Below are 16,432 nucleotides of genomic sequence, written 5' to 3' on the forward strand. Positions count from 1 at the left end.
TATATCTGTTGGCCATAAAAAACAGTTCAATCCTCATTAGTGAGGAAAGGAAGAATGCAGAACCTTTTTCAGTCTTTCAGCAATGCAATGAAGCTGGTGTGTAAACCACATTAAGACGGTATATTGGTCTCCAATTTATGACAATACGTTTAGGCTTATCTCCCTTTGGTAAACATGTGCCTGACAAGTCAAAATGTTTGTGCGACTGGGAGTTCGTTAATCTTAAATGGACGATAAGAGATCTTAAAATAAGGTATCACAAAACTATTACTAATACTAAAGATTAAAATTAAAACAAAAAAATTCACCAATAAATATGTCTTTGGATACCTCTACTTGACACAGCAATACTTACTTCTTCCTTTGTGACCCACAGACAGGTGAATCTCATCCTCCTCTTCATCAGTTCTGGATGAGGTCTCTGACAGGTCTATCGTTTCAGTAGCCTTTTTCTGGGCATTAAGAATATAGATTGATGGCATCATGTCTACCTTCTCATTTCTTACATCATCTCTTGGTGCTGATTTTGCAGCTTCTTTGGTGGCAGGAGATATAAAAATTGATGGAGTCATATCAGTCATTTCTTTCCTTAATTCAGCTTTTGGAGTTTCCGGTGAAAGCACCACTCCATCTGCTGGGGCTGTAAATGTTTTCCCAACAGGTGAAATAGAACTTGATACAGTCGTAACTGTGAAATTTCTATTCTGGTCAGTTGAAATACAACCTTTCCTTATGTCTCTTCTTGGGATTACCTGTGGTGTCATCACTCCATCTGCCAGTCCACCGAACTTCTGGGTTATGTCTATCTTCTCACTTCCTATTCCACTTTTTGCAGTAATATCTAGTTCCATTGCTTCAGCTAATGGTTTGGCAAACTGTTTATGGGAAGTAGAAATAAAACTTGATGGGGTCATGTCAACAGTCTCTCTCCTGAATCCCTGACTATCTGGTTGCCTCACTCCAGGTGCTGGTTCAGCTAACTTTTTCCGTGCACACAGAATAAAACTTGATGGAGTCACGTGAACAATCTCTCCGTCTAATCCCTGACTATTACCTGGTTGCCTCACACCAGGTGCTGGTCCGTCTTCTCTTTTACGAGCATACAGAATAAAACGTGATGAAGTCACTTGAGGATTCTCTCCCTCTAATCCCTGACTATTACATGTTTGACTCACTCCTGGTGCTGGTTCAGCTAACTTTTTCCGTGCACACATGATATAACTTGATGGAGTCACGTGAACAATCTCTCCGTCTAATCCCTGACTATTACCTGGTTGCCTCACACCAGGTGCTGGTCCGTCTTCTCTTTTACGAGCATACAGAATAAAACGTGATGAAGTCACTTGAGGATTCTCTCCTTCTAATCCGTGACTATTACATGGTTGCCTCACTCCTGGTGCTGGTTCAGCTAACTTTTTCTGTGCGCACAGAATAAAACGTGATGAATGGACTGCAGCCTCCTCTAGGGCACTCATTTTCTTCCTGTCATCCTCTATGGTGGGTTGATCATCTTTACCTATGTATCAACAAAACATAAATGACATGGTAATAACAAATAGACTTATCATTACATTTAACTCTTCCACAGAGTGCTATAAATTCAGTGTCATCAGCATACGGAAAAATTACATATTTTATATCATCTATTTGTAAGCCCTATTTTTTTTATTCTTTTGCAACCAACCAAGCAAGAATTTCAACATACAGTATGACAGTGTATGGAGATAATGAATACAACCCAAAAAATGTTGAAAGAAGGACAATTTGCCATTAATATTTATGTCAAAGGCTTTAACAAACACAGCACATGGTAGCATTCCTGGGTTATTATTTGATTCTGTGTACAGGAGGCTTTAGAGGGTTCAGAGGGTACTAAACACGATTCATACATTGTCTTCTATATCTGTTAGCCGAAAAAACAGGCTGATCATTATTAGTGACAAATGGAAGAACCATTTTCAGTCTTTCAGCAATGCAAGATGAAGCAAGTGTGTAATCAACATTAAGAAGGGATATACACAAATGGCAATACACTTCCTAACACCAACAAGTCACCTACAGCTCCTAGGCGCTGAGATTATCCATTCATTCAATGCATATTACAGGAGACATCAGCTCACTCAGCTTGTTGATTGCATAGAAAAGGGCCTACCTCAAAGGTCCTCTCACTATCCTAACTGGCTATAATGATTGCCTGACAAAAGCCCCACAGGACCGAAGCCCCTCGGACAAAAGCTCCAGACATCTCAGACAAAAGCCCCATATGATAATTTATATGACTGCAATGCGTTGGCCAGAATCTGACCAGGTTTACCATTGGAAGTTGAAGCTTGTTCCTTGAGTGTGGTGCGGAACTTCGCGACTTCTACTGCTGTTGGGTCTGCAGGGTGATTGTGCTCACTTATCAGCCGTGGGTTCTCCATCTAAAAATTAATTACATATTATATAAATATTATAAATAACGACATAATTAAGGTCATTAATATGAATATTTTATATGTTTATAATGATGTGAAAAGTGTATACAGCACTGTAACCTTAATTCATGGATAACCTTGATTCGTGGATTGCAGTAATTATCATGCCAGCTCGTAAATTAAGTCTCGTATGACGTCATGAAGCGGTACTGTTGATGTACATACAATGCCATGTCTCGCTGACAAAAAAAAAATCCAAATCTCTGCATTACGCGAAATCTAATTGTCCAGCACGGAGATAAATAGCCCCAGATTAATAATGTCACTATTACCAAATTTTATTTCTACAAAATGTCAAGTAAAAAAGATACTGTAAGCTCAAACTTTCTCACTTCTCATTGACTGCGTTCCTTCGTGTCAATACTTACTGCAGTGGGGGCTAGAATGCACTTTACTGGGTGCAGCCCTCGCTGCTTGCTGAGGAGCAATTATCGCGCTCGCAATTATGTCTCGTAATTGCTCCGTCTCCCTTCTCTTGCATCTTTAGAGTCAAACAACCTTTTACGATCCTTAGGGTTAGGGTATGGCACCCTTCACAATCCTTAGGGTTAGGGTTAGGGGGTAGGCACCCTTTACGATCCTTAGGTTTAGGCACCTTTTACGTACCTTAGGGTAAGGCACCCTTTACGATCCTTAGGGCTAGGGGTTAGGGTTAGGGAACCTTTACAATCCTCAGGTTTAGGGTTAGCACCCTTTCCGATCCTTAGGGTTAGGGTTTAGGGTAAGGGTATGACACCCTGTCCGATCCTTAGGGTTAGAGTTGGGAGAGGGTTAGGGTTAGGGACCCTTTCCGATTCTTATTTAGGGTTTAACTTTACCTTAGGGCAGTATGATCCTATTATATCCAATTGAAACACATTTCGATCCATCCGGGTCTCGTCAGTACAGTCTAAGAAATAATGGCGCAAAAAAAAATGAATGGGAGGGGTGTGGCACAGTGGGGCAGAAGAGCAAGAAATATAAACAAACCATTGCGCGTACGCAGTGGTTTGTTTTCATTTCTCGTGCTTCCGCCTCACTTCTGTGCAAATGACCCGTTAAACGAGCACACATTAACTGTGATGGTGCTCATGTTCCCGAGGTACAGCATCCGCCAATTACGTCACTAATTAACGAAGTCAATAATCCGGCAACGTGCGTTCGAGCCCCAGCTGCACTAATTAATCTGAAAAAGTGCGCCCGGTAAATAGCAGTACCCCTGCAGTGGGAAGTCTTACATAGTGGTATAAGGTAACTGACTACGTAATCCACGAAACAAGGCGACGTCAAATTTTGTGGCCACACTAATGGGTGATGATTGCAAATGGCTTCTGTATATAAACGTTCCATTCACGAGTGGAATATTAGGCATTTTCAATTTGATGAATCAATGAATAAAATAATCAGTGCGTATACAAAATAAAATCATGCATTTAAAAAAGGAATTTCGCCGCACTTCCCTTATATCCACGAATCAAGGCTACGCGAGTGTAGAAAATTTAAAGTTAACCTCGTGTAATCAATATTTTTATGTAACATTTTGATAAAAACGTTTCAGCCTTTGATACTTCGCTACCGTAGCGAGACGAAGCCATCATACCCACTACAGTATCAAGGTCAGTTGTGCGCTACGTCATCAATATTCGTGATAGCTAAAATCCAGACGAATAGTTAACTTCAACAGCTGATAACGATGTAACATTGAAGTTCATGTCTCACAATGCTGTCAAGAAATGTTCACAATTTGTCTACCTTTGTCGATCTTAATAAACAAAACGCTTTCAGTAAAAGTTTCTGTAATCTTGAACGAAAGTTAAAAAAACATTCTTCATCACTTTGGAGACATTTACTGAATAAACACAACATAGTTATAATTAATGAATTACGAAACTATTTGATTTCATCTTACAAAGTCGTCATGATTGCTTTTACTCGGTAACTGTTCATGAAAATTTGTTGTAAAGTTATAAGGTTTGTGTCTGAAATGGGCTTCCAAACCTTTTTTTCCCGGGCCACAACCCACCTACTGGGGTCATGGCCTTTTAGCTTTACCAGTAAGTTACCAATGCAGACGACCGGTAGATGGGTGCTGTCATGAACGAAAACTATTTTTAGGGCTCATTTTCCTCTCAATGTTTTTGCATTAGTGCAGAAGCATTAAAATAAAACTTTTGATAAAAAAACTCTCATTTGAAGCTTGTGATTTTCAAATCGTGACAGCAGGAATACGAAGACGACTTCATGTTTACAAACACAAACTCTGACATCATGACTTCATGTGAAGTGACCTCGTGAACCCGGAAATGATAGGTGCGCGAAAATAGATGTCCGCGAATTTACATGACAAGCGAGTCTGGTAATTCTCGCGCGTCCCGTAATTCTGCGCAGATGCAAAAGAGTATTTCCGTATCGAAGGTAAACATCGTCTGCTACCACATTTACGCTTGAAATCGGGACATGGCTTTCAATCACTTAAGATAAGTAAATTACAAGCAATTAACAGATAAATTGAGTGTTTTATGAAAATTCGGGTTTTTTAGTGAGTGAGTGAGTTTTACGCCGGACTCGCACTCAGCAATATTCCAGCTATTTTCTTCATTATTCATAATTGGATTTAAACACTCTTCCTTACATTGATGAAGTGATTTTTGAAAATAATGTGGCCCTAATACGTTCCATACTTCAGATCTCCAGCAGGATGTTATGCGCATCAGTTGCTGCGCAGAATTACTGGACAGCAAGCGATGTCGTCAGAACGCCGGTAAGGTCAACTGTAATCATTGGTTTCACATTACTGTATAACTCGCTGTGCGCATGCGCAGAGCGTGCGAAAAATATCCACTGGCATGTTTCCGGTTTGTATGTTTATCGATTATGTAAACACACCAAAGAAAACAAAAATCAAAACAAATACATTGTTTTATGTCGAATACAACTGATCCCAATTGTTTTTGAAACAAAGGCCGGGATTAGTTAAATAAATACAGTCAGACCTCGTTAATATGAACACTTTGGTTTTTTTAATAAAAACGTTCGGATAGTGAAACGTTTGTACTGCTGAAACCACACTATACCCACCGAGTTACTTCCCCTTGATATCTTTCCTTACTATCGATACGTGCAAAAATCAAAACAAAACATCAAAGACAATCACTGGATTTATTACACATTGTTTCACTCACACATTTTACTTACATCATCAGGCGACATGTTTTCATCATCAGACGGGAGGCGTTGAAGTAGCTTTTTTAAGTCGGCAAGCACGATATCATCTTCGAAATCATCAGTTTCACCGATCTGGGATTCTTGACTCGACAGAATTTCGTGGGGAATTCGTGGAGAATTTCGTGGAGTCACGTGAACAATCTCTCCGTCTAATCCCTGACTATTACCTGGTTGCCTCACACCAGGTGCTGGTCCGTCTTCTCTTTTACGAGCATACAGAATAAAACGTGATGAAGTCACTTGAGGATTCTCTCCGTCTAATCCGTGACTATTACATGGTTGCCTCACTCCTGGTGCTGGTTCAGCTAACTTTTTCTGTGCGCACAGAATAAAACGTGATGAATGGACTGCAGCCTCCTCTAGGGCACTCATTTTCTTCCTGTCATCCTCTATGGCGGGTTGATCATCTTTACCTATGTATCAACAAAACATAAATGACATAGTAATAACAAATAGACTTATCATTACATTTAACTCTTCCACAGAGTGCTATAAATTCAGTGTCATCAGCATACGGAAAAAATACATATTTTCTATCATTTATTTGTAAGCCCTTTTTTTTAATTCTTTTGCAACCAACCAAGCAAGAATTTCAACACACAGTATGACAGTATATGGAGATAATGAATACAACCCAAAAAATGTTGAAAGAAGGACAATTTGCCATTAATATTTATGTCAAAGGCTTTAACAAACACAGCACATGGTAGCATTCCTGGGTTATTATTTGATTCTGTGTACAGGAGGGTTCAGAGGGTACAGAGGGTACTAAACACGATTCATACATTGTCTTCTATATCTGCTAGCCAAAAAAACAGGTTGATCCTTATTAGTGACAAATGGAAGAACCATTTTCAGTCTTTCAGCAATGCAAGATGAAGCAAGTGTGTAATCAACATTAAGAAGGGATATACACAAATGGCAATACACTTCCTAACACCAACAAGTCACCTGCAGCCCCTAGGCGCTGGGATTATCCAATCATTCAAGGCATATTACAGGAGACATCAGCTCACTCAGCTTGTTGATTGCATAGAAAAGGTCCTACCTCAAAGGTCCTCTCAACTATCCTACCTGGTTATAATGATTGCCTGACAAAAGACCCGCAGGACCGAAGCCCCTCGGACAAAAGCTCCAGACATCTCAGACAAAAGCCCCATATGATAATATATATGACTGCAATGCGTTGGCTAGAATCTGACCAGGTTTACCATTGGAAGTTGAAGCTTGTTCCTTGAGTTTGATGCGGAACTTCGCGACTTCTACTGCTGTTGGGTCTGCAGGGTGATTGTGCTCACTTATCAGCCGTGGGTTCTCCATCTAAAAATTAATTACATATTATATAAATATTATAAATAAAAGACATAATTAAGGTCATTAATATGAATATTTTAAATGTTTATATTATGTGAAAAGTGTATACAGCACTGTAACCTTAATTCATGGATAACCTTGATTCGTGGATTGCAGTAATTATCATGCCAGCTCGTAAATTAAGTCTCGTATGACGTCATGAAGCGGTACTGTTGATGTACATACAATGCCATGTCTCGCTGACAAAAAAAATCCAAATCTCTGCATTACGCGAAATCTAATTGTCCAGCACGGAGATAAATAGCCCCAGATTAATAATGTCACTATTACCAAATTTTATTTCTACAAAATGTCAAGTAAAAAAGATACTGTTAGCTCAAACTTTCTCACTTCTCGTTGACTGCGTTCCTTCGTGTCAATACTTACTGCAGTGGGGGCTAGAATGCACTTTACTGGGTGCAGCCCTCGCTGCTCGCTGAGGGGCAATTATCGCCAGTGCAATTGTGTCTCGTAATTGCTCCGTCTCCCTTCTCTTGCATCTTTAGAGTCAAACAACCTTTTACGATTCCTTAGGGTTAGGGTATGGCACCCTTCACAATCCTTAGGGTTAGGGTTAGGGGTAGGCACCCTTTACGATCCTTAGGGTTAGGCACCTTTTACGTACCTTAGGGTTAGGCACCCTTTACGATCCTTAGGGCTAGGGGTTAGGGTTAGGGAACCTTTACGATCCTCAGGGTTTAGGGTTTAGGGTAAGGGTATGACACCCTGTCCGATCCTTAGGGTCAGAGTTGGGAGAGGGTTAGGGTCCCTTTCCGATTCTTATTTAGGGTTTAACTTTACCTTAGGGCAGTATGATCCTATTATATCCAATTGAAACACATTTCGATCCATCCGGGTCTCGTCAGTACAGTCTAAGAAATAATGGCGCAAAAAAAAATGAATGGGAGGGGTGTGGCACAGTGGGGCAGAAGAGCAAGAAATATAAACAAACCATTGCACGTACGCAGTGGTTTGTTTTCATTTCTCGTGCTTCCGCCTCACTTCTGTGCAAATGACCCGTTAAACGAGCACACATTAACTGTGATGGTGCTCATGTTCCCAAGGTACAGTGTCCGCCAATTACGTCACTAATTAACGAAGTCAATAATCCGGGCAACGTGCGTTCGAGCCCCAGGTGCACTAATTAATCTGAAAAAGTGCGCCCGGTAAATAGCAGTAACCCTGCAGTGGGAAGTCTTACATAGTGGTATAAGGTAACTGACTACGTAATCCACGAAACAAGGCGACTTCAAACTTTGTGGCCACACTAATGGGTGATGATTGCAAATGGCTTCTGTATACAAACGTTCCATTCACGAGTGGAATATTAGGCATTTTCAATTTGATGAATCAATGAATAAAATAATCAGTGCGTATACAAAATAAAATCATGCATTTAAAAAAGGAATTTCGACGCACTTCCCTTATATCCATGAATCAAGGCTACGCGAGTGTACAAAATTTAAAGTTAACCTCGTGTAATCAATATTTTTATGTAACATTTTGATAAAAACTTAAGTTTCAGCATTTGATACTTCGCTATCGTAGCAGGACGAAGCCATCATGCCCACTACAGTATCAAGGTCAGTTGTGCGCTTACGTCATCAATATTCATGATAGCTAAAATCCGGACAAATAGTTAACGTTAACAGCTGATAACGATGTAACATTGAAGTTCATGTCTCACAATGCTGTCAAGAAATGTTCACAATTTGTCTACCTTTGTCGATCTTAATAAACAAAACGCTTTCAGTAAAAGTTTCTGTAATCTTGAACGAAAGTTAAAAAAACATTCTTCATCACTTTGGAGACATTTACTGAATAAACACAACATAGTTATAATTAATGAATTACGAAACTATTTGATTTCATCTTACAAAGTCGTCATGATTGCTTTTACTCGGTAACTGTTCATGAAAATTTGTTGTAAAGTTATAAGGTTTGTGTCTGAAATGGGCTTCCAAACCTTTTTTTCCCGGGCCACAACCCACCTACTGGGGTCATGGCCTTTTAGTGTTACCAGTAAGTTACCAAAGCAGACGACCGGTAGATGGGTGCTGTCATGAACGAAAAAATTTTTAGGGCTCATTTTCCTCTCAATGTTTTTGCATTAGTGCAGAAGCATTAAAATAAAACTTTTGATAAAAAACTCTCATTTGAAGCTTGCGATTTCCAAATCGTGACAGCAGGAATACGAAGACGACTTCATGTTTACAAACACAAACTCTGACATTATGACTTCATGTGTAGTGACCTCGTGAACCCGGAAATGATAGGTGCGCGAAAATAGATGTCCGCGAATTTACATGACAAGCGAGTCTGGTAATTCTCGCGTGTCCGGTAATTCTGCGCAGCTGCAAAAGAGTATTTCCGTATCGAAGGTAAACATCATCTGCTACCACAGTTACGCTTGAAATCGGGACATGGCTTTCAATCACTAAAGATAAGTAAATTACAAGCAATTAACAGATAAATTGACTGTTTTATGAAAATTCGTCTTTTTTAGTGAGTGAGTGAGTTTTACGCCGCACTCAGCAATATTCCAGCTATATGGCGGCGTTTTCTTCAGACTTTTAAACCTTTTTCTTCATTATTCATAATTGGATTTAAACACTCTTCCTTACATTGATGAAGTGATTTTTGAAAATAATGTGGCCCTAATACGTTCCATACTTCAGATCTCCAGCAGGATGTTATGCGCATCAGTTGCTGCGCAGAATTACTGGACAGCAAGCGATGTCGTCAGAACGCCGGTAAGGTCAACTGTAATCATTGGTTTCACATTACTGTTCAACTCGCTGTGCGCATGCGCAGAGTGTGCGAAAAATATCCACTGGCATGTTTCCGGTTTGTATATTTATCGATTATGTAAACACACCAAAGAAAACAAAAATCAAAACAAATACATTGTTTTATGTCGAACACAACTGATCACAATTGTTTATGAAACAAAGGCCGGGATTAGTTAAATAAATACAGTCAGACCTCGTTAATATGAACACTTTGGTTTTTTAAGTAAAAACGTTCGGATAGTGAAATGTTTGTACTGCTGAAACCACAGTATATGCACCGAGTTACTTCCCCTTGATATCTTTCCTCACTATCGATACGTGCAGAAATCAAAACAAAACATCAAAGACAATCACTGGATTTATTACACATTGTTTCACTCACACATTTTACTTACATCATCAGGTGACATGTTTTCATCATCAGACGGGAGGCGTTGAAGTAGCTTTTTCAAGTCGGCAAGGACGATATCATCTTCGAAATCATCAGTTTCACCAATCTGGGATTCTTGACTCGACAGAATTTCGACATGCTTAAAACAGTTCTTGATCGTCTGACAGGAAACATCTGCCCATGCAGATTTCACGAATCGCAAGGCTTCACTTAAGTTTATACACTGGGGTTTGTCCAGAAAAGAGCCCTACCACCAATGCCCAAAATATATTATTCAGAATTCCAAAACTACCAAAAGGCACCACCAGACCAATCTATGTGCCAAGTTTTGTAAAGAAATAGTGAACGGTATTAGAGTTCAGCTCCGGAAAAGTGTACTACCACCAATTTCAGGCTAAGTCAAAACTTGTTGCCAAGGAAACGCCAAAACTATTTTATTAAGAATTCCAAAACTACCAAAAGGCATCCGTACTCCACTTGATCTATCTATGTGCCAAGTTTGGTTAAGAAATATTGAACGGTTTTAGAGTTCTGCTCCGGAAAAGACAAATGTGCACAGAGGGACGGACGCACGCATGGACGCATTCACGGACAGAGTACATTTTAATACCCCCTGCATAATGCCTTGCGGGGGATAACAAATGGTACTCACGTATTACACCGGAAATGTACCTACTATATTGGATTAGGTCCCTAACCCTAAACCCTCAGCCCTAACCCTTTGAAATAATCCTAACAAATAGAATGCATTGACCGAACCGGCACAAACATGACTGACGTGTCCAGTGTTATGCATTTTTACCACTTCGAAAAATAAAATACTAATAAAAACGTTTCTATGTAATGGTGCAAATTACAGAATGAAAAAAATATATATGTATGTCAGTTCATATTGGTAAATCATTCAGACTTAATAGTTACTTAGAAACCGAAATATAAAATATATTTACATAATTTCAATAATTACATTGACCAAAATTGCGAATAATCGAATATATATAATATAGACCGGTGTAACGCATTCTCGCTAAATTTTAAAAATACAAAATACAATAATACACTAAAACATAACACCTCAGCACCCCGTAATACAAATAAATATGAGCGTATTAGTGAAAAAAGAAAAATATTTCAAATATTTCAAACTGGCGCTTGCAAAAAATTGCGCATCCGCCGGTATACAACTACTGGAACTCTCAACATCGTTGGGCTTATGCAATGACATAGCTTGTAGAGATGAAACACCAGTGAGCGGAGCTTATACGCACTCGCAGAGCTAAGCTGGTTCCTGGCCTGGCTAACGTTCGACAAAGCTAGGAGCCGGTATAGGCTGCCATTTAAAACACTCTGCTTGTTTATTTGACGTCACATCCGGACTGGTCAAACTGGATTCCATCGCGATGAAAGATCTGGGAATCATAAGACTTGAAAAGTGAACGTTGTGCGAGAAATGCGCTTACGTGGTCCTGGATCTGCTTATGGCTATAAAATTACACAGAAATGTAGAATATTAAATTTCCTATACGTTGGTATTAAATATAAGTGCACCTACCTCGGCGGTTTGAGAAATAGACACTGTTATATGGTGTCAAAATCTTTGTTATGCGTTAAAAAGCAGTAAATATCTCCGCTTTTGATTGTGTATTGGTGAAAGCTCTGTGCTACGAATTTTTTAATTAGGCATCGTTACAGAAAGTGTGAGCCAAGAAAATGCAGCCTGATATCAGAATGACATAAGTATATATGAAATGGGTGTGTGTGCTTATGCATAACGTTATATGCTCAATCTTAAAATGACTCGCAATAAATGTCGAAAAAGAATTGTGTTCTACAACGTCAAACGACGACAGAGAGGCCATACACGTATAAAGATAAGGGGTCATAACTCCCCTATGTTTAACACTAGGTCAATGTAACTCAGATCTCATGGAGAGAATTTGTTGTGGACACGGACGCTATATTTTCGTTATGGTTTGTTGACCACGAACCAAACTATTCCAATTCAAATTTCCCCAATGTGAGCGGATATGTTTTGATAGTTGCACTTGTCTAAAGATACGAGGTTTTGTATACAACACCAACATTGTCAATTTCCTATTAAAAGTATGTTCAAACCAACTAATTATCAAACGTTCATAAATCTATAAACTACACATGTTTGAGTGGCATTTTAGAAGTTGAGACGTACAATATATAACAAGTTTTATGGATCAATTTCCTGATTGTACCGCCGTTTGACAAGTACAAGAATCTGTTCAAACCAGACTAATTAAAATAAAGAAGTCGTTATCCATAAAACTTGTTATATATTATAAACTACACAGTATAAGATCTGAATTGTGATGATTTGTTTACATTATAAAACAAGTAGAGTTTGCTCCGCCTTAGTTTTCACACCTATCTATATTGCTCAATTTCATATAACCACTTTGTATTGATGACAAGACCATATTGGCTTTAAAAGCCTACCCATGTTGACTTAATATCTGGGGAAAATTGATGAACAAAGGGTTTGCCGCGGTGTTGATGCATCGCATCGAAAGTTTTCTTATTGCTGTACTTCCTGACACATTCAGCATTTTCTAAGTGAATAATTCAATACTTATATATTGCCACAAAATATTATTAATTCATTTTCCGCCTTCCTACTGATTTTGTGCCAGTGATGGCACCCCTACCCACTCTAAGACACACATACCTTTCTAACATTATCCGCGAGGAAAGTTTAGAATATTTGCAATACGAGATTTAATTTGTATGAGTGGCTCGACCGATGTCCACAAGTATAAATTACCTGCATATTTGTGTCTTCATACATCAGAGATGATTTTATTCGCTTATTCTGACAAGCTTATAATAAAAATCTTTGTCGCATAGGGAAATTAGGGTGTGCATTTAAAAAGCGACGATCCTTTCACGCAAATAAAACGAATATTTACGTTTACTATTATTTTTCGTGAATATTGATATCAAATATGAACAATAACAGAAAGTAAGAATTTTGAAAAAGAAGTTTCCAGAAATAAGAACAATTTATGTTTTCAAAGGTCTTTCAAGCACCTGCATGACCGATTTTTGAAAACGATACAAAATGTGTTTTGGGACGTCTTCTGACGAAGGACAGCACGGACGTCTAAAAATAGCAACCAATGGAAAATGACATAACATTGTCAATGTTGGCTTTTCGCAGGCCTTCTCAGCCATCATCTCTTTGGCCTGTACCGGCTCGTATATTGCGATATGCGAGACGGGGCCCAGCTTATCGCAGAGCTAGACAACCGTGTTGCCATGCAGGCGTCATAGGGCATTGTTTCGAGAACGTGCTTTCGAACAAAATCACATTACATTACATAAAAGGGTATTATGACGTATTTTTAAGTTTTCTGGTGCTGTATTCTAAAGGTGCTGTATGTACTCAGCTATGAGTGAGTGAGTGAGTTAAAATTTATCGTCACATCGGCAATATTTCAGCCATATCGTGACGAGAACAATTAATTGGTACACATAGTAAGTAATAGTAAATTATAAAAGCCTGCCTACAAAGGACAGTAAAATAACTAGATTATCACAGAGAATAATTTAAAACTAGTAGTTAAATCTAAAACAGTTTAACTATAGTTGACAAAAAAATATAAAAGCGGGCTATAGATTGCCAACAACTAAAGGTAGGTCACCATACTAGGGACAATGGGGGCTTACAGTACTTTTGCTTCCTGCATGGACCCTAGCTGGGTTTACACCATCCCTCAGCTATTACAAATTTTGGATATTCAAGCCGCAAGTTAAAAGAACATATATTCTACGATTAAAAATAACAGTAGATTTAAATGTACATTGAATGCTTTGGGACTTACGTACCCTCTCAGGAGGACAATAATTTTACGCTACTTCAACCCCCTTTGAGGGCACAGCCACTAACAATCTCAGTTACTAATCTAAACTACCAACAATAAAATATTTAGCTATTTACAGATCAGTCAACAAATCTAATTTTTTTTAAAAATGCAATAATTAAAAGATCCTTCATAGTTCATGATTTAAAATATTTATCCCTTGTGATGGAATACTCAACACAGTCAAGCAAGACATGCTTGACTGTGATTCTTTCATCACAAGGGATACAAAATAGAGGAATGTCACCTTTCAATAGGTATTCATGAGTATATCTTGTGTGGCCAATACGACATCGTCGTATGATGACCTCTTCAAATCTGGACTGACAACCCAAGTAAGTGTAACCGATATAGGGTTTTATTTCATGTAATTTATTGATACCTACTTGGGTGTCCCACTTCTTCTGCATCAGATCACGGATGTAAGTTCTAATGCAAGCTCTGTAATCAGAGTAAGGAATAAGAAGTGGTGTCACAGATTTGTTGAGTGCTGCCTTGGCAGCAAGATCAGCCATTGTATTCCCAGAAATGCCAACATGGCTGGGTAACCAACAGAAGACGATGTTGCATTGGCCAGTAGCAAGATCATTATATAATTCGATTATTTCAATTAAAAGTGGATGTTTTCAAGAGAGTCAGAAAATATTATATATTGTTTATGCTTGGGATGTCTTTGAATATATTTAAGAGCTGTTAAGATGGCGTTTGCTTCTGCTGTAAATATAGAGCTGTTATCAGGTATTCTAGAAGATATTGTTCTGGATCCAATGACAGTGGCACATGCCACTGCGCCACCGTCCTTGGACTCATCTGTAAATAAGGATTTGTATGTATCATATTGGATTTTTAATTGATTATATTCTTGTTTATACTGTAATTCATTAGTTTCAGATTTCTTATACTTTGTCAGAGTTAGATCAACTTCAGGCCTCACCAGTTGCCAAGGAGGAGAAGAAAGAAGACGGGAAGGAGATATATTTTCCAGCTCAATGCCGGCAGCAGAAAGAAATGGTTTAATTCTTAGCCCAATAGGCGGAACAGGAGAAGGCTTTTTGTTGTATAAATCCTCATAAAGAGGATTAAAGACACATTTATAAGCAGGGTTAGACTCGTTAGCATGTAGTTTTGTAATATATTGTAAAGCTAATTTGATACGGCGTTGAGCAAGTGATGGCTCATCAGCCTCGACGTAAAGACTGTCAACAGAAGTTCTGAAAGACCCAATACAGAGTCTTAGGCCTTGGTGGTGGACAGAATCAAGTAATTTTAGGTTGCTTTTGCAAGCTCTACCATATACGATGGAGCCGTAATCAAGTTTGGACCGGACCAATGATCGGTATAGATGTAGGAGGGTAGCTTGATCCCCTTCCCACTTTGAGTTTGAAACAACTTTTAACAAATCCAGTGCCTTCAGGCATTTATTTTTTAAGGATTTAATATGCGGAAGAAAAGTTAAAATGGGAGTCGAAAATCAGACCCAAGAACTTTGCCTCCTTAACAACCTTGATGGGTGTACCATTCAAAAATAGTTCTGGGTCTTTATGAGGTTTGTATTTACGGCAGAAATGTATACAGTTAGTTTTTGATTTAGAAAATTTAAAGACGTTTTCAAGACTCCATTTATTTATTTTATTTAAGCACAACTGCAGTTGCCATTCAATAGTATGCATATTCTTACCGCGACAAGAAATATTAAAATCATCCACAAAAAGCGATCCATCAATTGAATCGTTTAAAACATTTGACAAACTGTTGATCTTAATACTAAACAATGTGACAGACAAAATACTGCCTTGCGGGACACCCTGATCCTGATTGTAATGATCAGACAGGGTTGAACCCACTCAGACTTGAAATAGCCTATCATTTAAAAAGTTGGATATAAATTGAGGCAAACGGCCTCATAATCCAAAGTCATGTAAATCTTTTAAAATCCCATGTTTCAATGTCGTGTCGTATGCTTTTTCTAAATCGAAAAAGATCGACACTGCATGTTGTTTATTAATTATGGCATTTTCCACAAAACGATTCTAAACTGTTTTTACGGAAACCACATTGTATATTACTAATAAGGTTACTGGTTTCTAAGTACCAAACAAGTCGATTATTTATCATATGGTTTTGCAAACGCAGCTAGTCAGTGAAATTGGTCTATAATTAGAAGGATCAGTGTGATCACGTCCAGGTTTAGGTATGGGAACAATGATAGCATCACGCCCACGACGAAGGAAAGTGTCCAGATGTCCAAATGTCATCAAAAATATGTAAGAGTGTCTCTAAACAGGATTCTGGTAAGTGCTTCAGGAGTTGATAATGTATGTT

The 16,432-nt window shown here is 38.6% G+C and overlaps 1 protein-coding gene across 1 annotated transcript in view; it reads right to left on the reverse strand.

The window, feature by feature from the left end:
- The window catches only part of LOC124277547, a 38,365-nt gene that overhangs the window by 14,320 nt on the left and 7,613 nt on the right, over positions 1 to 16,432 (reverse strand). The window contains exons 2-5 of the mRNA XM_046713292.1: positions 6,893 to 7,001; positions 5,652 to 6,094; positions 2,315 to 2,423; positions 356 to 1,516 (exon numbers count right to left, since the gene is read on the reverse strand). Coding sequence (XP_046569248.1) covers positions 356 to 1,516; positions 2,315 to 2,423; positions 5,652 to 6,094; positions 6,893 to 7,001 — 1,822 coding nt within the window. The remainder of the gene's footprint in view (positions 1 to 355; positions 1,517 to 2,314; positions 2,424 to 5,651; positions 6,095 to 6,892; positions 7,002 to 16,432) is intronic.

The sequence above is a fragment of the Haliotis rubra genome, unplaced genomic scaffold, assembly GCF_003918875.1.
Source record: "Haliotis rubra isolate DU_JTF1 unplaced genomic scaffold, ASM391887v1 Scf1, whole genome shotgun sequence".
In the NCBI taxonomy this organism is placed as follows: Eukaryota; Metazoa; Mollusca; class Gastropoda; order Lepetellida; family Haliotidae; genus Haliotis; species Haliotis rubra.